This window comes from Schistocerca nitens, chromosome 5 (assembly GCF_023898315.1).
Source record: "Schistocerca nitens isolate TAMUIC-IGC-003100 chromosome 5, iqSchNite1.1, whole genome shotgun sequence".
NCBI lineage: Eukaryota > Metazoa > Arthropoda > Insecta > Orthoptera > Acrididae > Schistocerca > Schistocerca nitens.
Window position 1 is genome coordinate 383,530,858 of NC_064618.1, and position 25,151 is coordinate 383,556,008.

The following is a 25,151-nucleotide window of genomic DNA, read 5'->3' on the forward strand; positions in this document are numbered from 1 at the left end:
GAGCTTCTGTCCTGGACATATTCGACCATACTCTCGTGTCTCTCCGCGGGATCTTCTCGGGGCCTCACAAGAGGCCATGGATGTCTCCACACTGTCCATGTCTCCAAGGAAGTGAGTGTGTGATTTTTTTTTTTTTTTTCTTTCAAGGGGGGAAAAGTGTTGTGACAGTGCCATGACATTTAACAGTGCCGCCACGACAGTACGCGCAAACGGCGATAGAGGCGCTCCGCAACTCGGCTGAGCGCGGGAGCACCACCTAGCTACGAACAGCGCCGGCCGCATGTCATGGCACGGCAGTCGAATGAGAGATACTGAGTTGTTATCATGTAACCAGCTATTGTTTCTAAGTGAGTGTGATTGAATATCCACACAATTATTGGTGATTAAAGGTTATAACATTTTCAGCCTGTGTTTTAACCTATCTTCACCTCTCAATGATGTGAGGAGTTGCCAGAAATTACACATTAATATTTTTTACCTTTTCTGATCACAATTCAAAATTGTAGCACCAAAAAAACTGTTTCAATTTTATTTATGTGCATCTGAATGCATGTCATTAATATATGAAAATTTGAAATGTAAATAAATCATTTGAAGATTAAAGTTTATAATATTTTATGTAAAATATTTGAATTATCTTTGGTGAACAAATGTGCCTTGAGTAAGTTACAAGTCAGATCTGTTATTAGCCTAAGTTGGTTGTGACTGGAAAACAATTTACCATAAAAGTTAAATAAATGTGATATCTGATTATAAATAAAAAAATTTGAAATTATTCATTTATTTCTGGTAATACTGAACCAATTAACAGTACATTAAATTCCAAAGTGAACCTAAAGACTATTTGAGGGGAAGCAGTCTGACAGTGAACTACAATGAAACAAATGAAACAATGATTGCTAGAAGATTGTTCAGAGAGGTAAAAATTTTTACTAGTATTGTTTGTTCTCAATAATTTTAGATGTACATGGAAAATATTCATTATTTTGGAATAGTATGCATTCAACTGTTAATATTTTATATAATTAGGTGAGAATGAGTAGCTTAAAAGATCACCTGTGAAGCAGATGTGAAAACTGACCAAGGTTTATACATTATGAATGGAAATCTATATCAGGGCCAGGATAAGAAACTGTAATTCATGGTTTTCACAACCAGTCATTTTAATCATTATGCCCCTGGACTGCCTAATTCCTGTTACTAAATAATTACCTGTGATTCTTTAACTTTATGCACAAAGATTCTCCCATTGTGAGAATCACACTGTACAAAATAATTCTTCTCTCTTAGTTGGCTTGCTACAAATTCTGTTTTATGTACTTTCCAAGATGGAAAAGTAATTTCATTTCATGTCTCCATAAGGCCTATTCTTTTTTTTTTGTCCCAGCATGGGCCATTCAACTGAAGTCTAACATACTTCATACAACAGAAGTGACCAACTCCTAATTCTCTTTCTCTCTCTCTCTCTGTTTCTTCTACAATTATAATGACTCAGTTAATAGCCTTCCAAATACTTACGAAAACACAGCTCCACTTGCTACAGCAACAGCGCTCCCTCCTGAGCTTCCGCCCGCTATGTGCCAATCATCATCATCTGCAGAGTGCGTCGAGGTGCTCAGTGTATGAAACTCACGAATCCTTTGGTTTTTGAAAGAGGCATGATCGCCACTGTCAAACTCTTCATGCTGCATAGGATTGTCTTGAGTATTTTTTACACCTTGGAATCTTGAACGCCAGATATTTTTAGTGGGACCATAAAGTGAATCTACAGTGCCACACCTGAAAGACAACTGAAATTATGTAAAAGTGTTTAGTAAAACAATTATATTTGATAATCAATAAATTAAGATGTTTTGGGACATTCTGAGCAAAATTATGTGTAATTTATAAATTAACTGATGTAGGTCATTCAAACTTCACATGCCATTAAAATGCACAGGTGCCCTGTAAGCTTCATTTTCCTTGCAGGTGAATCATGGGCTCCAAATATTAAAATGTGTTATCAATGATTGCTTGGCAAAGGAGGATGTACAAGTTGTACGAATAACAAAGAATCTATGGATTGTGAACAGAGATGGAACCTCTGGCGACAGCAATGTGCGTAGATGAATTGATACTTTTACAGAAGGGAAAACCAGCACTAAACAGTTCAGTGTGAAACTTAACTGCGGCCGTTGATAACAGAAGTCACCAAATAGATGAATTAATTCACATCGTAACTGTGTCATGATCCATGAACTTTTTGCACAACTGAAATGCAGTTACAATGCGAAGCAGAATACAGTGAAGAGTTTGAAGCTCCTTATAAGAAAGTATGTACTTCTGCATTTGACCCTCGATTTTAGCGAGTAACAATTTGAAGTCTGCTTTTACCTGCCTGTACTATATGAAGAAAATAATTACCTCTTTTCATCAAAGATGTTTCTTCATCTGCAGGAATGAAGAACTGGTAGGTGAAATGGTGCCCCACTTCTCTTTAAGAGACAGCAATCAGCACAAAGTCACATTACATCTTTGGAGATTAAGAGGGTATCCGTCATTCTACCCAATTCCAGGAGCGCAGTCGTACCATCAACGGTGTATTGAAATACTCCACAACCTTAGATAAGATATTGGGAGGAAGAGTAATAGGATCTGAAAGTCACAAAGATCTCACAGTCGCACACCTTTTTGGTAATACACATGGTAACAGCCAAATTTTTTTGGTTAATAAGGGGTTTGCCATTCACAATACAGCCTGTGTTTAGTAGTCTGTATTCTACATGTCTGGTCCAATCGCACACACTTTTTGAGGGTAACAATTTGATGACAGATGTGGTAAAAGTGGCTCTCCTTAAAGCAATGACCCCTTACCTACATTACTTTCAGAACGGCACTCACATGTCATGAAAGGCTTTAAAGTGGAATGACTGCCTACTCATAAAATGACTGGTGTTCATTTTGCAGTTCCAAATTAATGCTGTCTGACAATTGCTAGAGAGCAGTAAGAGTTTCACTTAAATGACTGCAGTGCAGCAACATATCTGCACAAAGATAATGGAAGATGACTGTTACAAGAGGTCTGTCAAACAGTATACATGCAACCGGAGTTCACTTATCTGCTGCACTCAGTGTGAAATCTACTACACAAGGTACTCAAAGTCATAACCATCTGGATCTAGTGTGGTGTAACTGCATAGTTAGTTAGTTAGTTGGTTGGTTGGTTGGTTGGTTTAAAAGAGGGGGAAGGGACGAAACTGCTAGGTCATCGGCCCCTTGTTCCGAATAAAAAAATGCCGCGACGGTGAGAATAAAACAAACGAGACTGACAACAAAAAACGGAGAGAAAGGAAAAACCACAAGAATGATGGAAGGGCAACAAACATTTAAATGGACAAAAGGGGAGAAGAAAACCACAGAAACACAAGAAACAGGTAGAAGAGATTAAAATGACAAAACAGATTACCATGGCTGGCTGACAATGAGAATAAAAAGGAGAAGCCAGCCACTCTGCAACACATTAAAACCTCCACCATAAAAGCACTAGGGTGGAGGACACAGAGGGACAAAGGATATGCGCTTAAACTTAGATCAAATGATAAAACCCACCCTCACAAATAAAATGTAAAACTTAAACAGCTGATGAGGTGTTGTAAGATAAAATTAGTGGCAACGTGCCCTGTAACTAAAGATTACATCGCAGGGCAGTCAAAGTGGGGCAGTGCACCAGAATATGGGCCACTCTCAACCGGGTGCTGCATCAACATTGAGGCAGGTATTCATAGTGCAGGAGGTAGCCATGGGTTGCCCAAGCATGGCCAATGATGAGCCAGCAGAGAACCACAGAGTCCCTGTGAGAGGCCCACATGGTTGACTGCCACACATTCGTAGTCTCTTTAATGGCACGCAGTTTGTTGTGCGTACTGAGACTATGCCATTCCATCTCCCAAAGCCGAAAAACTTGGCGGTGTAAAAACGAACACAGGTCAGTTTTTGGAATGCCAATCTCTATAAGCGGTTTCTGTGTATCCTGTTTGGCCAGCCTGTCAGCAACTTCATTGCCTGGGATTCCGACGTGTCCTGGGGTCCAGACATCTATGTGGTACATCACTGTACGACCAGACCATTCCAGGACATAGATGGGCTCCTAGATGGTCGCTACCAAAGGATGGCGAGGGTAGCACTGGTCGATAGCTTGTAGGCTGCTCAAGGAGTCAGTACACAGAAGAAACAGATGTGCTCAAGAGTACGAGATATAGCCACCAGCTCTGCAGTAAAAACACGGCAGCCATCAGGCAAGGAATGCTGTTCAATATGTCCTCCATGGAAACACTCGAAGCTGACGTAGCCATCAGCCATCGAGCTGTCAGTGTAAACTACTTCATGGCCTCAGTACATGTCAAGAATCGAGAGGAAGTGACAGTGGAGAGCCGTGGGATGAACCGAGTCCTTTGGGCCATGTGAAAGGCCCAGGTGAAGCCACGGCCTAGGTGTACACCATGGAGGATTACACGAATGGACTTCGAGCATAGGTGGTAAAGGCAAGGACTCCAGTTCAGATAGAAGGGATCGGACGCGAACTGCAATTGTAAGCCCTGACCTGGACCGCCAATGCGGGAGATGAACCACCGTGGGTGGGAAAAGGAGACGGTAATTCGGATGCGCATGAGAACTACGAACGTGTGCAACTTAACTGGCCAGCAGTCGTGCACGCCTGACTTGCAATGGAGGGACTCCAGCCTCCGCCAGGACGCTGGTCACCGGACTCATCCTAAAAGCTCCTGTTGCTAGTCGAATACCACAGTGGTGCACTAGGTCGAGTGAACGCAATGCTGAGGGCACCGCCGAATCATAATCCAGATTCCCATAGTCAAGGCAGGATTGAACGAGGGCTCTGTAGAGCTGCAGCACTCTAGAGGGATCTACACCCCAGTTGGTGTTGCTCAGGCAGCGGAGGGCATTGAAATGCTGCCATCACTTCCGCTTAAGCTGATGAAGGTGAGGAAGCCAAGTCAATCAGACATCGAAAACCGGTCCTAAAAACTGATATGTCTCCACTACAGTGAGGGGATCATCAGTAAGATAAAGTTCTGTTCTGGATGAACGGTATGACGGTGACAGAAGTGCATAACACACAACTTTGCAGCCGAAAACTGGAAGCTGTGGGCTAGAGTCCATGGCTGCACCTTGTGGATGGCTCCCCGTAGGTGCCACTCAGCACTCAGCACTGCTGGAGCAGATACGAAATGCAGAAGTCATCTGCATACAGAGAGGGTGAGACAGACAGCCCTACAGCTGCTGCCAGACCGTCAATGGCCACTAAAAATAGAGATACACTCAACACAGAGCCCTGCGGGACCCCATTCGACTGGATATGGGGGGAACTATGGGAGGCACCAACTTGAACACGGACAGTATGAAGTGACAGGAAATTCTGGATAAAAATTGGGAGTGGGCCTCGGAGACCTCACTCATATAATGTGGCAAGGATATGATGTCGCCAGGTGGTGTCGTACACTTTTCGTAAATCAAAAAGGACGGCAACAAGGTCATGGCATCTGGAAAGACTGTTCAGATGGCAGACTTGAGGCTACAAGATTATCAGTGGTAGAGCAACCCAGACAGAAACTGCCCTTGCACTGAGCCAGTAGGCCACGTGACTAGGACCCAACCCAACTGTCAATACATCATATGTTCCAGCAGCTTACAAAGAATGTTGGTGAGGCTGAGGAGCCGATAGCTATCCACATCAAGCGGGTTTTTGCCGGGTCTGAGAACTGGTATGATGGTGTTCTCCCCCCAGTGTGATGGAAAGACACCATTACACCAGCTCCGGTTGAAGATAAAGAGGAGATGTCGCTTCTAGTCATATGAGAGATGTTTAATCATCTGACTGTGTATCCGATCTGGCCCAGGAGCTGTATCAGGGCAATGTGCAAGGGCTCTGAGGAGCTCCCACTCTGTAAATGGGGCGTTATAGGGTTCACTGTCATGAGTACTGAATGAGAGGACTTTCCCTTCCATCCACCGTTTGAAAGTGTGAAAGGCTGGGGGGTAATTCTCCAATGCAGTGGTGTGAGCATAGTGCTCAGCAAAGTGCTTGGCAATCGCATTTGCGTCAGTAGGTAACACGCCATTTATGTCAACACTGGGAACACCTGTTGCGGTCTGATACCCAAGAACTCGTTGATACTTGGCTAAACTTGGGAAGGTGACATATGGCACCCAATGGTCGAGACGTATCTCTCCAAACACTTCTGTATCAATCGTTTGATAAGCTGGAGAACACGGGCACGGAGCCGTTTAAAGGCTATGAGGTGCCCCAGGAAAGGGTTCCGATTATGCCGCTGTAGAGCTCGCCGACGCTCCTTAATTGCCTCAGCGACTTCTGGAGACCACCAAAGGACTGTCTTTCGCCAGGGGCTCCCTAAAGAACAAGGGATCGCATTTTTCGCCGCAGAAACGATCGTTGTAGTTACCTGCTCAACCACCACATCAATGTTACCATGTGGGGGAGATTCAACGGTGACAGCAGAAGTGAAGGCTTCCTAGTCTGCCTTGTTTAAAGCCCATCTGGGAAGGTGTCCGTGGGTCTGACACTGGGGCAGTGACAGGAAGATGGGGAAGTGGTCACTACCACACAGGTCATCATGTGCTCTCCAGTGGATAGATGGGAGAAGGCCAGGACTGCAAACCAAGAGATCAATGGCTGAAGATGTGCCATGTGCCACACTGAAATGTGTCGGGGCACCTTTATTTAAGAGGCCGAGGTCGAGTTGTGACAGTAAATTTTCGACATCTCTGCCTCGGCCAGTAAGCATTGTGCCATCCCACAAGGGGTTATGAGTGTTAAAATTTCCCAAAAGTAGGAAAGGTTTAGGGAACTGATCAATTAGTGCAGCCAATGCGTTCAGGGGTACTGCACCATCTGGAGGAAGATACACGTTGCAGACACTTATTCCCTGCGTCAACCTTATCCAGACAGCCACAGCTTCAAGAGGGGTTTGAAGGGGCAGAGGTTCACTGCATACTGAGTTCAGGACATAGACACAAACTCCACCTGACACACTACAGTTCTTGTAGTATCCCCTATAGCCATGGAGGGCAGGGGTCCGCAATTCCGGGAACCAGGTTTCCTGAAGGGCAATGCAGAAAGCGTAACTGCATAGTTCTGACACACATCATGTGCACCACCAGCTGAATTTGACAGATCTTCTGCATAAATATGAAATTTGGTGTACTTGTTTTCTATTCCTAGATACACTCCCTCCGAAACTATGCATTTCGATATAAACAACACATACAGTTTCACTATTACACAAACATTTTCCTTACACTCAAGACCTGACAGACAACAATATTGTTTAATTAGAGATCTGACATGTAACAGCCCAAGACCACTATCAAGTTTTTTAATGTGTTGCTAATGATCATGACATCTGCCTCATACATGCATCACACTACTCTGACTGGTCTTTCAAACTACAGTATCCACTAACTGATATGCTAGGTTGCCCACAGTTCCGCAACACCCAAAGAATTAGTAATAAAAGTGAGTTTAAAATCAAGTATAATGAATATTTTCATAAAAATTACATGACCACACCATTTCATTATCTGTGACATTTTACCTGTTGTAATGCCGAAATCGTAATTTGAAACGCTTGTTAAGTTGGCTCCAAAGTAATTCAAAATGGCACACAGACAGATTTCTTTAATTTTAAAAACTCAAATATAATTTGTGGTGTCAAACCACTTGAGAAAAAGTACAACACATTCTGTGCCCTTTACATATCAGTACAACCAAAATACAATCATAGTAAAAGACAACTCGCTGATTTAAAAGCACATTACTTTGAAATAATTCTAAGTGTAATTCGAATAGGTGGGACTTTGCATTTGACTGTATTTGCAATAGTCCATAGTTGTCTGTTAAAATATAGTAACAAATGAGATGGTCAACCCAATGCAACTGAGATGAATGTATGGGATGTGTATGTTCTGACTAATGTAAGCTGTCCCCATTGAGGCCTATTTTCTCAGAAGGTTGGTACTGATGCAACACACCACAGAATGTCAGTGTGCTGGGGAATCTGCTTAAAACACAGATCATCATACTAAACAAATCATCATATTTATAATCTCACCGGCAAGAATCCATTATTGACAATAGAAAAAACAACAGTTGCTTCTGTTGCAAAGCTTGTGTATACAGATGTGACCCAAGAACACTGTAACTTATTCCTCTAACAGTACACACACACACACACACACACACACACACACACACACACACACACACGGTACATTCAAATGAGGAATACACAAGTGACTTGTGGAGCTTTGCATTCTGGCCTATATAGCATCTAGTTCCAACAGGGGGTGCAGGCAGCAGGCTGTGTGCACAACTACTGTCGTATTAGCAAGTCAGGTGGCCTATAGTGGCCGAATCAAGGGCAAACTTCATGAGCAAACTATGAAGCGGAGCACACACAGAATTGGTATGGTAGTTATAGCATTTCTTTTTTCTCGAAATTACAAGTAGTATCACGCCTACAATAAAAAAATTGTGTTAGGGAATAGCTACAAAGAGTCAGAAGGGAAATTATGATTATGGAAGGTCAGTATCTCAGCACAAGTCATGTTAAGAGTGTCACCACTTGAGGGAGTGTGACGGGAGTGTAAAGAGAGCACTGGAAAGAAAGATTATTACCAGCAAAACCACTGCATGAACAAAAGGGCCCACCTGATTCACTTGCAACTGATTATTATTATTATTACTATTATTATTATTTTGGATGTGAAGTGCTCAATGGCACAGTCATCACCACCCTTACAAAGAGTCAGCATATCATTCTCATGGAGGGACGAAGGCTGTCCCCAATTGGGAAGTTGTTTACAATGCACCAAAGTTCATCGCCCCTGCCCAGAACTTTAAGGATGAAGCCCAACAGTTCATAAACATTTAAAACACATGGTGGGCAGAGCTCCAGTCAAACCAAGAGTTGCCTCGATGTCAGTATGTAAGGAGCAGTGAAATGAAAACAAGACAGACTAGCGCATGTGCGCTGCAGACGTCAGTAATGCCAATAGGTGGATGTGTAGAAGTGCCCTGTTTTGAGGAATCTGGAAGGACTAGTGCAACCGTTTACCACTGTGCCATTTGTCTGTTAAGACATGCTCAACATGAGAGCAAAGAGTCGTGTACGTGTGTGTCCAAGTTCACTATGGAGGCCAGGAAAGAGTAACAGTGAGGTTTAATGTTGTTTCTGACTGCAGAAAGCATGTCACGAAGTGAAATTCATGCCCGAATGTCTGCTGTGTATGGAGAACACAGTACATCATGTTCAAGTGTGTTTTTATGGAACAAATGGTTTAAAGAAGGTAGTGTGTTGTTGAAAGACAGCAGTTGGCCAGAACAGGCTCATCATCATGTCATTAACCCCTTCCGTCATTGCTGCAGTGGATGCTGCCATCAGAAATGATCGACGGCACAAAGTGAAAGACATTCAGCTCATATTGGGCATCATTCACAATACCGCTCATGCTATCATGACAGAACATCTAAAAACCCAAAAAATCTGTGTGCAACGGGTTCCTCACAGCCTAATGGAGAGCAGATGTTAACAGAATGTCACCATCACTGCAGCATCTGGAAGAGCATCACAATGAAGATTATCGTTTCTTGTCCCGTACTGTCACAGAAGATGAAACATGGGACATAATTTTGAGCTGGACAGCAAGAATAACAGTCAACAATGAAAGTATATGGATTCACCTGCACAAAAAAAGAAATAATAATAATCCAAAGCTGGGCACGAGAGCTCCAGGAAAGTCATGATAAACTTTTTCTTTGACTACATAGGCCCACTGCTCATTGACTTTCTGGAACACTGTGCGACAATTAACACACAGAGGTACATGGACACTCTGCAAAAACTGAAGTGCACTATTAAACCCAAAAGGCCACAAATGTTAACAGATGGCATCATACTGTTGTAGGATAATGCCTGCCTACATGTTACCAAGGTTGTTTCCACTACACCGAACAAGGTTCCCAAGGAAGCAGTGATTAGCACACTGGACTCACATTCAGGAGGACGACAGTTCAATCCCACGTCCGGCCATCCTGATTTAGGTTTTCCGTGACTTCCCTAAATCTCTTCAGGCAAATGCCGGGATGGTTCCTTTGAAAAGGTCACGGCCGACTACCTTACCCATCTTTCCCTAATTCGATGAGACTCATGACCTCGCAGTTTGGTCTCTTTCCCCCAAAACAACCCAACCCAACCCAAGAAAGCCCTTGCACATCTCACATACTTGCCCATCTCTCCCAAGCGATTTCCATGTTTTTGGAGCCCTGAAGAAAGACATTTGTGGTTGAGTACTTGCTTCGGACACAGAAGTGCTGGCATGGGTACACCATGGTTCCATAGGCAACTGCAAACATTTTACCATGAAGGCTCTGATCGTCTTGTCCCACAGTGGGACAACTTTATTAACAGTTATGGTAATTACTTTTGGAATAATAAACAGTCTTTCTTACTATTTTGCCGTCCATCTCATTTTCATTTGACTGCTGCAGATATAAAATATATTGCCAAAATATGCTAACACGAAAGTGGTGAACCACAAACTCACAGAGCATTGCTTGGTTGGTTTGATATGAAAGGGACTTAACTGCAAGATCATCAGTTCCTTCAGCAAACTAGGAGTGGTCTTCAAAGTAAGCAGACGAAATGCAAATCCCGGAAAGCCTAAGTGTAACTGTTGTTGTTGTGGTCTTCAGTCCTGAGACTGGTTTGATGCAGCTCTCCATGCTACTCTATCCTGTGCAAGCTTCTTCATCTCCCAGTACCTACTGCAACCTACATCCTTCTGAATCTGCTTAGTGTATTGATCTCTGGTCTCCCTCTACGATTTTTACCCTCCACACTGCCCTCCAATGCTAAATTTGTGATCCCTTGATGCCTCAGAACATGTCCTACCAACCAATCCCTTCTTCTAGTCAAGTTGTGCCACAAACTCCTCTTCTCCCCAATCCTATTCAATACCTCCTCATTAGTTATGTGATCTACCCACCTTATCTTCAGCATTCTTCTGTAGCACCACATTTCGAAAGCTTCTATTCTCTTCTTGTCCAAACTGGTTATCGTCCATGTTTCACTTCCATACATGGCTACACTCCATACAAATACTTTCAGAAACGACTTCCTGACACTTAAATCTATACTCGATGTTAACAAATTTCTCTTCTTCAGAAACGATTTCCTTGCCATTGCCAGTCTACATTTTATATCCTCTCTACTTCGACCATCATCAGTTATTTTACTCCCTAAATAGCAAAACTCCTTTACTACTTTAAGTGTCTCATTTCCTAATCTAATCCCCTCAGCATCACCCGATTTAATTTAACTACATTCCATTATCCTCGTTTTGCTTTTGTTGATGTTCATCTTATATCCTCCTTTCAAGATACTGTCCATTCCGTTCAACTGCTCTTCCAAGTCCTTTGCTGTCTCTGACAGAATTACAATGTCATCGGCGAACCTCAAAGTTTTTACTTCTTCTCCATGAATTTTAATACCTACTCCGAATTTTTCATTTGTTTCCTTTACTGCTTGCTCAATATACAGATTGAATAACATCAGAGAGAGGCTACAACCCTGTCTCACTTCTTTCCCAACCACTGCTTCCCTTTCACGCCCCTCGACTCTTATAACTGCCATCTGGTTTCTGTACAAATTGTAAATAGCCTTTCGCTCCCTGTATTTTACCCCTGCCACCTTCAGAATTTGAAAGAGAGTATTCCAGTTAACGTTGTCAAAAGCTTTCTCTAAGTCTACAAATGCTAGAAACGTAGGTTTGCCTTTTCTTAATCTTTCTTCTAAGATAAGTCGTAAGGTTAGTATTGCCTCACGTGTTCCAACATTTCTACGGAATCCAAACTGATCTTGGCCGAGGTCCGCTTCTACCAGTTTTTCCATTCGTCTGTAAAGAATTCGCGTTAGTATTTTGCAGCTGTGACTTATTAAACTGATAGTTCGGTAATTTTCACATCTGTCAACACCTGCTTTCTTTGGGATTGGAATTATTATATTCTTCTTGAAGTCTGTGGGTATTTCGCCTGTCTCATACATCTTGCTCACCAGATGGTAGAGTTTTGTCATGACTGGCTCTCCCAAGGCCATCAGTAGTTCTAATGGAATGTTGTCTACTCCCGGGGCCTTGTTTCGACTCGGGTCTTTCAGTGCTCTGTCAAACTCTTCACGCAGTATCTTATCTCCCATTTCATCTTCATCTACATCCTCTTCCATTTCCATAATACTGTCCTCAAGTACATCGCCCTTGTATAAACCCTCTATATACTCCTTCCACCTTTCTGCCTTCCCTTCTTTGCTTAGAACTGGGTTGCCATCTGAGCTCTTGATATTCATACAAGTGGTTCTCTTCTCTCCAAAGGTCTCTTTAATTTTCCTGTAGGCAGTATCTATCTTACCCCTAGTGAGACAAGCCTCTACATCCTTACATTTGTCCTCTAGCCATCCCTGCTTAGCCATTTTGCACTTTCTGTCGATCTCATTTTTGAGACGTTTGTATTCCCTTTTGCCTGCTTCATTTACTGCATTTTTATATTTTCTCCTTTCATCAATTAAATTCAATATTTCTTCTGTTACCCAAGGATTTCTATTAGCCCTCATCTTTTTACCTACTTGATCCTCTGCTGCCTTCACTACTTCATCCCTCAGAGCTACCCATTCTTCTTCTACTGTATTTCTTTCCCCCATTCCTGTCAATTGTTCCCTTATGCTCTCCCTGAAACTATCTACAACCTCTGGTTCTTTCAGTTTATCCAGGTCCCATCTCCTTAAATTCCCACCTTTTTGCAGTTTCTTCAGTTTCAATCTGCAGTTCATAACCAATAGATTGTGGTCAGAATCCACATCTGCCCCTGGAAATGTCTTACAATTTAAAACCTGGTTCCTAAATCTCTGTCTTACCATTATATAATCTATCTGATACCTTTTAGTATCTCCAGAATTCTTCCAGGTATACAACCTTCTTTTATGATTCTTGAACCAAGTGTTAGCTATGATTAAGTTATGCTCTGTGCAAAATTCTACAAGGCAGCTTCCTCTTTCATTTCTTCCCCCCAATCCATATTCACCTACTATGTTTCCTTCTCTCCCTTTTCCTACTGACGAATTCCAGTCACCCATGACTATTAAATTTTCGTCTCCCTTCACTACCTGAATAATTTCTTTTATCTCGTCATACATTTCATCAATTTCATCATCATCTGCAGAGCTAGTTGGCATATAAACTTGTACTACTGTAGTAGGCGTGGGCTTTGTGTCTATCTTGGCCACAATAATGCATTCACTATGCTGTTTGTAGTAGCTAACCCGCACTCCTATTTTTTTATTCATTATTAAACCTACTCCTGCATTATCCCTATTTGATTTTGTATTTATAACCCTGTAATCACCTGACCAAAAGTTTTGTTCCTCCTGCCACCGAACTTCACTAATTCCTCCTATATCTAACTTTAACCTATCCATTTCCCTTTTTAAATTTTCTAACCTACCTGCCCGATTAAGGGATCTGACATTCCACACTCCGATCCGTAGAATGCCAGTTTTCTTTCTCCTGATAACGACGTCCTCTTGAGTAGTCCCCGCCCGGAGATCCGAATGGGGGACTATTTTACCTCCGGAATATTTTACCCAAGAGGACGCCATCATCATTTAATCATATAGTAAAGCTGCATGTCTTCGGGAAAAATTACGGCCGTAGTTTCCCCTTGCTTTCAGCCGTTTGCAGTACCAGCACAGCAAGGCCGTTTTGGTTAATGTTACAAGGCCAGATCAGTCAATCATCCAGACTGTTGTGTTGCCCCTGCAACTACTGAAAAGGCTGCTGCCCCTCTTCAGGAACCACATGTTTGTCTGGCCTCTCAACAGATACCCCTCTGTTGTGGTTGCACCTACGGTACGGCCATCTGTATCGCTGAGGCATGCAAGCCTCCCCACCAACGGCAAGGTACATGGTTGTGTAACTAACACAATAATTAACAGAGATAACCGCCCAGAAAAAAAAGACAGTCCTGACAAGTCCTTAAAAGATCAGTCAAGGCAGGGCATTAAAACCAAGAAACGAAAAAGAATAAAAAGGTGCAAAGGGTAGACCCCAAGCTGGGCCACCGAGCAAGGGCCAGCAACAGACCCCTGGTGGCAGGGGAGGGGGGAGAAAGATAGGGGTGCCGCATCAACCCTTCAGGCTGTCAATGAGGCCAAAAAGGCCCACCTTACAGAGATGAATAGAAAGCACCTTCAGGGCAAAATGTAACACCAGGTCAGCCACTTTGGTCTCGTCTGCTAGCACCAGAGGTAGCGTGCCACGAACATTAATATGCCCCATCAAAGCAGCCAAATTAGGGCAGTCTATAAGCAAGTGGTCCACAGTCAGGTGGGCTCTGCATCGGCAGTGAGGGGGATCCTCATATCTGAAAATTGGCCATAGGAGAAATACCCAGGGAAGACTGCCACGTGGTCACGGTCTCCTTAGTTTGTTTGGGGAGATCAGGACAGACCATTCTGAGTTCTAGACTTCAAGCAGTTAATGGCTTTTTAATGACCAAAGGTCCCATTCTGGGACCCACATTTTCAGAATCAGCATTGTGGTGGCCACCTTAGCCAAACAGTCAGCTTGATCATTTCCCAAAATCCCAACATGACCAGGTGTCCAAATGAAAACAACTGGCTGTCCAGCTTGACTGAAGTCAGTGACAAGATCCTGTATAGTCTTAACTATTGGATGAAGAGAGTAGCACTAGTCTATGGCCTGAATGCTGCTAAGGGCATCACTACAGATTGGGATACTCTTGCCAGTGCAAAAATGAAATGCCTAAGGACTAGTTTAATGGCCATGAATTAAGCAATGAAGATACTGTAGCTGTTTAGCAGAAAGTGAATTTCGCAACACTGTGCATGTGTGTACATTAAGCTTGTTCGTCCATCAACTTCTGAGCCATTGTTGAATACCATTTCCGAACTCGAATACTTCTCAAGGACAGTCAAGACCAGGTGGCAAAAAATGGTCGGGTCAACAGAATCTTTTGGACCAAATCCATATGCACCCATGCGATGGGGTCATATGCGCCATCTCCCCGACCAGCGGTGAGAGTGGAGGTAGTTGCAGTTCCAGACAGACACTGGATGCGTGCATCAATTGTAAACCCAGTTCTGGGTCACTGCTGTAGGAGGCGGAGCTCCCAGGGAAAAGAACATGGTAGTTGGGATGTTCAGGGAAGCTAAGAATGCGTACAGTGTAATTCAACAGCTGACATTTGCGCCCAAGAGGTAATGGAGGGATACCAGCCTCTAACAGTACGCTGTTTACAGAGCTAGTTCAGAAGGCTCCTGTCAAAAGTTGGATCCCACAATAATGAATGGGGACCAGTATCAGCAATGCTGAGGGTAATGCTGAACCATTTGCACGACTCCCGTAGTCAATCACAATCAGGACATTGTAGAGCTGCAAAAGTGCAGAGCGATCTGCGACCCAGCTATTGTTACCAAGGCAGCGAAGCAAACTGAATTGTCGAATGCACTTTGGTTTAAGTTTGAGAAAGTGCAGAAGCCACGTCAGCCAGGAACCAAAGTCCAGGCCCACAAAATATTTCGTTTCAATTACAACAAGTAACTGATCATCTAGGTAAAGCTCTGGAGGTGGATGGTTAGTAAGATGGCGACATAACTGCATGACACGAGTCTTGGCGCCTGAAAACCAAAAGCTACAGGTGAGAGCCCAAGACTGCGCCTTTCGTATGGCATCCTGCAGGCGACACTCAGCAACACCCATGCCAGAGGAGTAATAATAAAAGCAAAAATTGTCAGCATATAAGGAGGGTGATACCGAAGGCCCCCCAGCTGCCGATAGATCATTGATGGCAACCGGAAAAGGGGGACAATCATCACAGAGCCCTACGGGACCCCTTTCTCTTGGATATAGGGGTACTGAGTGAAGCACCTACTCGAACCCAGAACGTACAGAACGACACATAGCTCTCAACAAAAACAGAGAGTGGACCCTGGAAACCCCACTCAGGCAAGGTGGTATGGATGTGGTGATGCCATATTGTGTCATAAGCCCTCTGCAGGTCGAAAAAGACAGCAACAAGGTGCTGACGATGTGGAAAGACTGTCCAGATGGTAGACTCCAGGAGAACCAAATTATCAGCAGTGAAGCAGCCTTTGTGTAAACTGCCCCAAGATGCAGCCAAAAGACTCAGATTCAAGGAATCAACACAGCCGCTTGCTCACCAAGCCTTTGAGCAACTAGCAAAGAATGTTGGTACGGCTTAATGGGTGATAATTGTCCATCTCTAGGGGGTTTCAGTACTGAAACTATTGCGCTTTCTCGCCAGTGAGATGGGAGCTCACACTCACTCCTGATCCAATTAAAGAGGGCAATGATATGACACTAACAATCCACTGAGAGATGTTTCAGCATTTGGTTGTGGATGCGGTCTGGCCATGGGGCTGCATCAGAGAGTTCCCATTCACTGAATGGAGCATTATACAGCTGCAGGTGGCAGATAGTAATAGGTATGTGCTTTTGCTCCACCCACTGTTTTATGAGCCAAACGGTTCTCAGATGCAAATGTGTAAGTGTACTGCTCAGTAAAATGTTCAGTGACAGCATCTGGATCAACATAAATGGCACCACCTAAGGAAATACTCGATACATCTGCAAGGAACTGGAAGCCTTAGAGTCATCTAATCTTTGCCCATACCTGTGATGGAGAGGTATATGATCTAATGGGGTAAACATACTGTTCCCAGGATTCTTGCTTTCATCATTTTATGGGGTAGCAGATGTGCGCACAGAGCCATTGAAGGCAATGAGGTGCTCCAATGAAGGTTGTCACTTATGTCATTGGAGAGCCCCCCTACAATCTCTAATGGCTGCAGCAATCTCTGGGGTCCACCAGGATACCTTCTCCCGATGGGGGGGGGGGGGGGGGGGGGGGGGGGAGATTCCAAGGAAGAGGGAATGGCTCGGTTGGCTGCCAAAAGAATGGCTGCATTTTTATGCTGAATAGCTGCATCAATACTGTCTTGCGATGCGAGCTAAGGACAACAGCAGAAGTGAATCCATGCAGTCAGCATTACAAAGAACCCTTCTGGGTGGGCATCCAGGGGAGCAATGCCGAGGAAGGGACAGGAAGATCGGGAAATGGTCACTACAACACAGGTCATCATGGACCCTCCAGTGGATAGAAGGCAGAAGACCAGGACTGCAAAAGGAGAGATCAATGGCTGAATAAGTTCGATGTACCATGCTGAAGTGTGTGGGGGCACCAGAGTTCAAGAGGCAAAGATCGAGCTGTGCCAGTAAGTTTCAATGTCTTTACAACAGCCAGTGATCATTGTACCACCCCACAAACGATTATGGGCATCGAAGCCGCCCAAAACTAGGAAAGGTGGGGGGAACAGAGAGAGTAATGCTGACAGTACATCCTCGGACGTGACACCATCGAGAGGGAGATAAAAACTGCAGATCATAAAATCTTGATGTGCCCTCATCTGAACAGCCACAGCCTCCAACAGTGTATCAAGAGGCACAAGGTCACTTTATGCAGAATCCACCCAACACTCTCTCATAGTTGGTACAATGCTTAAAAAAACTTTAGTAGCTATGAAGGGCACGGGCCTGAGTTGCTGGAAGCCACATTTCCTGGATGGCAATACAGAATGCAGGGTAAGTGCATAGAAGCTACCATAGCTCAGCCAGGTGGTAGAAAATTCCGTTACAATTCCACTGGAGGATCAGACTGTGTGACTACTGTGGGGGAAGGAAGTGACCGGGAGGGGGGGGGGGTGTTCATGATCCAATGATCCAAGGTCATGTGCTCATGTGCTGTCACCAGTTTGAGATGTCAGGGGATCCACTGACATTGGTTCTGCAGCACACTGTCTGGGGAGATCTGGTGCCTCAGGGGCCACCGAGATCTCCACCTTGGGCCCAGAAGGAGTACATCCAGAGTACAGTGGGGCATGGGGGCCACTGGAGTTACCTTCATCTTGGAGAACATATTTTTATCCTTCTTGTCCTGCTCCTCCTTATAAGACGAGGACTGAGAAGGTTTCTCTGAACTGGTTTCAGCGGCAGAGGAGAAACGAGAAGTCCGATGGCCGCCAGGACCCTGTAGTTCCTTCAGCCACCGGCTGGTGTCTGGCTTTTGACCAGCAGCAACCGTGAAAGGAAGAGTCCTGAGGGACCTCCTCTTAGCTAGAAAAGACAGAGGAGGATGAGGTACCTCCAGTGGGGGGATGGGGACCGGTGTCCCTGGCACATAGGGCGCATATGCCCTTAAAGTGATTGCAGTCGAGGCAACAGAAGGACCCCCAACCGCCTGTAGGATAGTCATTAGCAGGTGGCCCTGAGGGCTCACTGTAAGAGGTGCAACAGAGGAAAGCACTGTCAACTAAGAAGGCAATGACATTGTGGCTGTAGAGTAACACAGTGTCATTTGTATGTGATTAAGAGGATCACACTTTTTTCTCGCCTATTGATAAGCGAGTGTTTGTCCAGGTTCTTATACTTCTCTATTTTCTTCTCACACTTAAAACTCAAGCACTCTGGTGAGCAGCAAGAGTGGAGCTTGCCGCAATTTACACAGATGGGGGGAGGGGCACAATGAACGTTTGCATGCAGAGGACGTCCACAATCCCTGCAGACAGGGGTAGCAGTGTGACAAGAAGACATACGTCCAAACTTCATACATCTGAAACATCTCGTAAGAGGAAGAACACAGAGTTTCACATCACACCTGTACGCTATCACCTTGACCTTCTCAGGCAACGTATCGCCCTCAAAAACCAACTGAAGGCCCCAGTAGCAATTGTTGTCCTTTGGTCTCCTATAGATATGACAGATGAAGTGTGCACCCCGTTGCTCTACACTGCCTGTAGCTCATTGTCAGATTGCAAAAGATAAAGGTGAAGGATGACATCTAGACCACATTGAGACTTGTGCAGAATGACAATCACAGTAATGTCACCCAGCTTTTCACAAGAAAGCACCTACATCTACATCTACATAGATACTATGTAAGCCACCATACAGTGTGTGGTGGATAGTACCCTGTACCACTACTTGTCATTTCCTTTCCTGTTCTGCTCGCAAATAGAGCAAGGGGAAAACGACTGCCTGTATGCCTCCATATGAGCCCCAATTTCTTGAGTCTTATATTTGTGGTCCTTATGCGCAATGTATGTTGGTGGCAATTGAATCATTCGGCAGTCAGCTTCAAATGCCTATTCTGTAAATTTTCTCAGAAAGAACGTCATCTTCCCTCCAGGGATTCCAATTTGAGATTCCGAAATATCTCCGTAACACTTACATGTTGTTCGAACCTACTGGTAACAAATCTAGCAGCCTGCCTCTGAATTGCTTCGATGTCTTCCTTCAATCCGACGCTGCACAGGTCCCAGACACTCAAGCAGTACTCGAGAATAGGCTGTACCAGCGTCCTATAAGTATTTTCCTTTACAGGTGAAACACTCTTTCCTAAAATTCTCCCAATAAACTGAAGTCTGCCATTTGCCTTCCCTACCACAGTTCTCATGTGCTCGTTCCACCTCAAATCACTTTGCAACGTCACGCCCAGGTATTTAAATGACTTGACTGAGTCAAGCAGGGCACTAGTAATACTGTATCTGAACAGGCAGTGCCTCTGATTGAGCAGAAGATAATGTAACCACAAGGGACCTGATCTTCATCTTAGAAATGGCTACAACTTCCCCATATTTATTCTCAATGTGTTTAACAAAAAATAAAGGCTCTGTGGCAGAAAAGGTTTTCTCATTGGTCCTGGTATAGATCAGATATTGAGGGGGGGGATTTTGCTCCTTGTCGTCTAGGCCTGTGTTACTCCCACAGCATGGCCAGGGAAGTGAACGCATTGGATTGTACTTAGCTGCATCATATGAGGCCTTTCCATGTAAAGGGAAAGTCATTTCAAGTGTGAACTATCTGCCATGGTGCCACCCACTCTGAACAGGGACTCTCCCCATGGGCGTCACCTAGCCACAGCAATGGCTACCTGGTCAGTAAGCCATTGCTGAGAATCTCTGTGCCCCAGTCATAATGGGCACATGCTCCATGGTGTACAAGCGGAGTATGCAGCACAGGCACCAGCAGTGTGATCCTTACGTGGTCAGAGAGCTACCACTGTGCAGGAAACCCCCACCCCAACGGTATGGCCTTTGTGCTGGGTTATTGGTATACAACAACAGGAAGGAAGTGTGCCAGGGTGGAAGGGCACAGAGGCGGAGCATACACCGCAGTGGGTGACCTTCCCTGAATGACGTGCACTTCTGTTCAATATGGAAAAGATGGCAGACCAAACCCAATAATGGGGACCATGTAATTGTTAACAGAAGGTGAAGACATTGCCAGGAGTGAAACTAGGAGTCAAGACCAAAATCATGAACCAAGTCCAGGCAGGGCCTGCACCAAAAGGACCATCTGACAAAGTCAGAGGAGGTAAGACATAGATAAGTGTAGGTTTGCAGTACAGGATGAGGAGGTAATGCTGCCAAGGCTAGGGTCCTAAGGTAGCCAAGTACGTACACGCTAAAAAGTGGTGAGCCCCTGGGAGTTCACAGAGTGGTGGATTCTCCTACTAGAGGAGGAAACCATATGTTAAAGGACAATGTCCTATGCGCAGTCTGGTGAGCAGCACCACCTTCTGTTGGTGTGTTTGACATGAATCCACCATGCCTTTGTGGTCAGTTTCATGGAGTATAGTCTGTTGTTCGTGACCTCCAATCATTCAGTACTGATACATGCTTCTTCTGTCACATAATGAGAGAGGGCATGCAATGGGGGATAGCATATCAATATGCACCTATGGCTGATTTGTTGGCTATGATGTTTCCCTGTATCCCGATGTGTCCAGGTACCTAGCAAAGTATCACATCCTCACCTCAGTACTGGAGCCCCCATAAGGTATCATGGATGAGCTGAATCAACTCGTCTACCATGTAAACTAGTGGAACACACGTAGTGCACTGGGTGAGTTAGAACAGATGAGGAAACTTGCATTGTGATGCCTTTGAATCCACTCCCGGGCCGTCAAAGTAATATAATTCCGCACCATAATAGGTAAATTGGTGGACTGTCGCAATAAATGTCATTGACTGAGGCAATGCTGAAATTCTCAGGACATGTTAAGCCAGGATGAGGCATAACTGAATCAAGAGTGGTTGTTCACCTTCCTCTGCACACAGACTCTAAACTGAGATGGCCCAAAAGGCTTCAGTCAGTATCCAAATGCCCTTACGGTGGACAGCATCTAACATATTGAGATTGGAAATATATAATTCCCAACTGTTGCTCTGCTGTAATCTAACCAGTTCCCTATAATACTGCAGGAGATGGAACCTGTCAGCTCCCTATGCCTTTCCGCTGAGGCTTTTCAAATATTCAATGCTCTGAAGCCCTTTGTTGGCAGATCTTTCAGGAGTCAGTTATTTTTGAGTCAAACAGTTCACTCTAAAAGTACAATTGTCCTTAAAATTTAAAATAGTGTACTTCATCATGAGCTCCAGTGAGTGAAAACTATAATAATCATGGTTAAAGTTGACATAAGTAGTCTTCCCATATGAGAAACAAAAATTAGCTTTATTAGCCCAAGTTTCCAGCTTCCTTATAGTCAGCTGAAGTTGTTTCATCACAGTAAGATCAGAGGAAGGTTAGAAGATCATTTTCTGGTTTTGTTTTGCTTTGGGGCACAAAAAAACAACTGGGATCATACGCGCCCAAGTCAAACCTATCGAACACGAAGACAGAGAGAAGATAAAAAACGACTATACGTCAGACCCAATTGACACAAGACAGCTAAAAACAAGCATGTGGAGAAAGGGCTAAACAAGACACCACACAGAAACGGAGGTCCAAAACTAAAAAGTTAAATGGCCTTCGCCATATTGTTTTGGTGGATAAAAAGTAAAATGCGGTCAACAACCCGCCCATCATTTGCTAAAATGGTTGATAACTCAGACGGCAAACCCAAGTGGGAACATAAACGGTTAAAAAAATGGGCATTCCGTCAGGAAGCTGTGGACAGTTAAAACTTGGGTGTAATGTGGACAAAGTGGTGGGGTAGTGCCACTTATCTACTGATGATGGCTAAAAAGGCAGTGCCCAATACGCAGCCTAGTTAAAATGACCTCCTGGTGGGTGTGCCGAGAGGAGGTCATCCAACCCGCTGGGCGAGGCTAAATAAGCCAGGACCGGACGTGCGAGGAATGGAACATTCTGCAGCAGTGAGGATAACTTTTGTGGGATATTCCACCTCGTCATCACAACTGAGGAAATCTTGGTCTTCAAAGGTTGCCAGGGAGGAGTAAAGCTGCCAGCCAATCTTAGTAAGCTGCCATTTGGGTGTGCACGCAAATGGGGTAGGAGTCAGCAAGCGGATAGCACACAGGAAATGGTCGCTTGAATAGGTGTCATAAAGAACGGGCCACTCAAGACGACGGGCAAGCTGGGCAGTGCAGAAGGATAGATCCAAATGGGAATAGGCGTGTGAGGAGTCGGAAAGGAAAGTGGATGCCCCAGCATTAAGGCAGAACAAGTTAAGTTGGTTAAGAATGTCAGCCAAGAAGGCACCTCTCTGACAGGTTCTGGGAGAAGCCCAAAGGGAATGATGTGCATTAAAGTCACCGAGTAGCAGAAATGTGGGAGGTAGCTGCCCAATAAGCTGAAGGAAGTCTGCCCTGGTGACAGTGAGTGACAGACGGACATAAATGATACAGAAAGAAAAAGTCAGGTGGGGAAGGAAAAGGCGAACTGCAACAGCTTGAAGATGGCTAGTCAGGGAGATGGGTTGACTGTATGAACAGCATGACGCACCCATGAGATGGAATGCCAACCTCAGGGGGAAGGTAAAAACGAACCAGTAAGAAATGTGAAAGCTCAAAGCTGTCGTGAGGGCGCAATTTCATTTCCTGAAGGCAGAGTACATGGGGACGCTGCAATGCTAAAAGCAGCCATAAATCCTCTTGATGGGACCAAAGGCAGCGAACGTTCCATTAGAGGAGTCACGATGAGGAAGAGATGTAGAGGTATCACCTCGGCAGCTGCCGAGTGACAGCCTGTGAAGAGTCGCTACTACAGGGCACAAAAGCAGGAGGATCCTGCTCCATAAGATCCAAAGAAACATCGGCTTGCTCGTGCGGTCAGTCTGTGGAGTCCAATAACGAAAAACGGTTGATGGTGTGCACCGGCAACATGGAGGCCGGCCGGGCTAAGGTATCACGTGGCGAAACTGTCAAAGAGGACCTTCAAGTCAGTGAAGGAGAAGACCATTTATCTTTGGTGGGCTTCTTCGAGCCTTTCCAGTTAGAGGAAGACTCAAGTGTTGTGTGGCTGGAGGGATGTAGGAAGTCTTCACGGGAGTACTCCTTCAGTCCTTTCCGACCTACCAGTGTAACTGGTGGCTTTGCCCCTTGGGGCGAGAGTTTGATGGCTTGTTGCAGAGATGGACGGGGAGAGGGGGAGGGGGGATGACGATGCTACCTTGACACTGGGCGACTTCACAACCTCAGAGCTGAATTGGAGGTCACATGTCTGCATGGAGCAAGCGGTAACAAGAACAGAACTATAGGTGCCTGACGGGAGAACGCAGGGTTTGCGGCTAGCCAATAACTTGCGAGCAACTGGGAAGGCACTTTTTCCTTTTGTGGCACTAGGCAGAGGTGATCTGCCCGACAACCTCCCCTACCTAGGAGAGCCTGGAAGTGGGGACTAGTCACAAGCAGTACCGTCTTTTGGGGCATAACCAGAAACAAGTCATTGCAGTGAAAGCAGGAATGCCGAAACTGATTACAATAAGATAGGCAATAGAGTACTGGAGGCAGAGGTCACAGTGCTTTTAAATTCAAAAATGTCAAGGCTCACTTGCTGCCACACTCCCGGGGCTGACTGGTGCACTTAGTACAGCAACAAAACGTTATAACTGCAACAGCTCTGGCTAGGAGTTAGTGTTTCTGGAGGACCCCTAGTTGTGAGGTTCTGAAAATCAGAACAATCTCCCAAATTACTTAAAAAAAAAAAAATAATCCCAATTCACCTATCAATCAATGAATATAGATGAAAAAATACTTAAATATATCCCAGAGGCTGATAAAAGACATTCCTGATACTGCTCCACAAGAAGAGGAATGAAATGTGATGATAAAAATTAAATACATAAATAAAAAAGAACACCACTTGAAAATATGTGAGAGAGGTAAGTATTTTAAAGCAGTAACTATACAGTCACTCTAATTAGGGTAGATGTTAAATAAGGCATATTTATTCATAATTATACTGTTGGTAAATCTCTCTCTCTCTCTCTCTCTCTCTCTCTCTCTCTCTCTCTCTCTCTCCACTCTCCAGTTCCTATCCCTGCCCTCAATTCCCAGGATTTTCTTTCTTCTTTGCTAGTTCCAAACACAAAACCTTATATTTTAAGAATAATGCATACATATAAGAAATACACTGATACATATATACAAAAACCTCATCACTTACCCCATAGCAAATTCATCCATATTGCACTTCCCCAATAAGATTGCACCACTTTCCTTCAGCTTCCGCACCACAGTTGCATCATATGAAGGGCAAAAGTCTTTCAACATCCTTGAAGCACAAGTTGTTTTTATATTCTTTGTGCAGAAATTGTCTTTTACTGCTACAGGGACACCATCAAGTGGGCCCTGTGGACAACCTATAAAATTATGCAAAAATTTTAGCTTTGTTTTTTGTGGAGTACACAATTTTTTGCCTCCCAACTCGGAGTTTCTGAAAAAGCTAATCTTACTGTTATTATCAGAAACTAACAAATCAGTATTTCAACATATTTCCACTCTTTGTCTTATAGTATAATATCCTGGAAAGAAAGCATTTATTGAACAAAAATAAATATAAATAGTGAGAAAAATAAGTAACACGTGCAGAGCCCTCCCCCCCCCCCCCCCCCCCACACACACACACACAAGCAACACATGAATACTTTACTTGGCTATCTTCTACAAAATGACGGCATTGCCTAGATAGAACAACAACCAAATGATACAATGCATCCCATTTGTTAACATGGCACTCTTTATGCA

General features: G+C 44.3%; 1 protein-coding gene across 1 annotated transcript in view; it reads right to left on the reverse strand.

Moving 5' to 3' along the window:
- The window catches only part of LOC126259624 (glutamyl-tRNA(Gln) amidotransferase subunit A, mitochondrial), a 185,949-nt gene that overhangs the window by 129,441 nt on the left and 31,357 nt on the right, over positions 1-25,151 (reverse strand). The window contains exons 3-4 of the mRNA XM_049956543.1: positions 24,571-24,766; positions 1,519-1,779 (exon numbers count right to left, since the gene is read on the reverse strand). Of these exons, the coding sequence (XP_049812500.1) occupies positions 1,519-1,779; positions 24,571-24,766 (457 nt within the window). The remainder of the gene's footprint in view (positions 1-1,518; positions 1,780-24,570; positions 24,767-25,151) is intronic.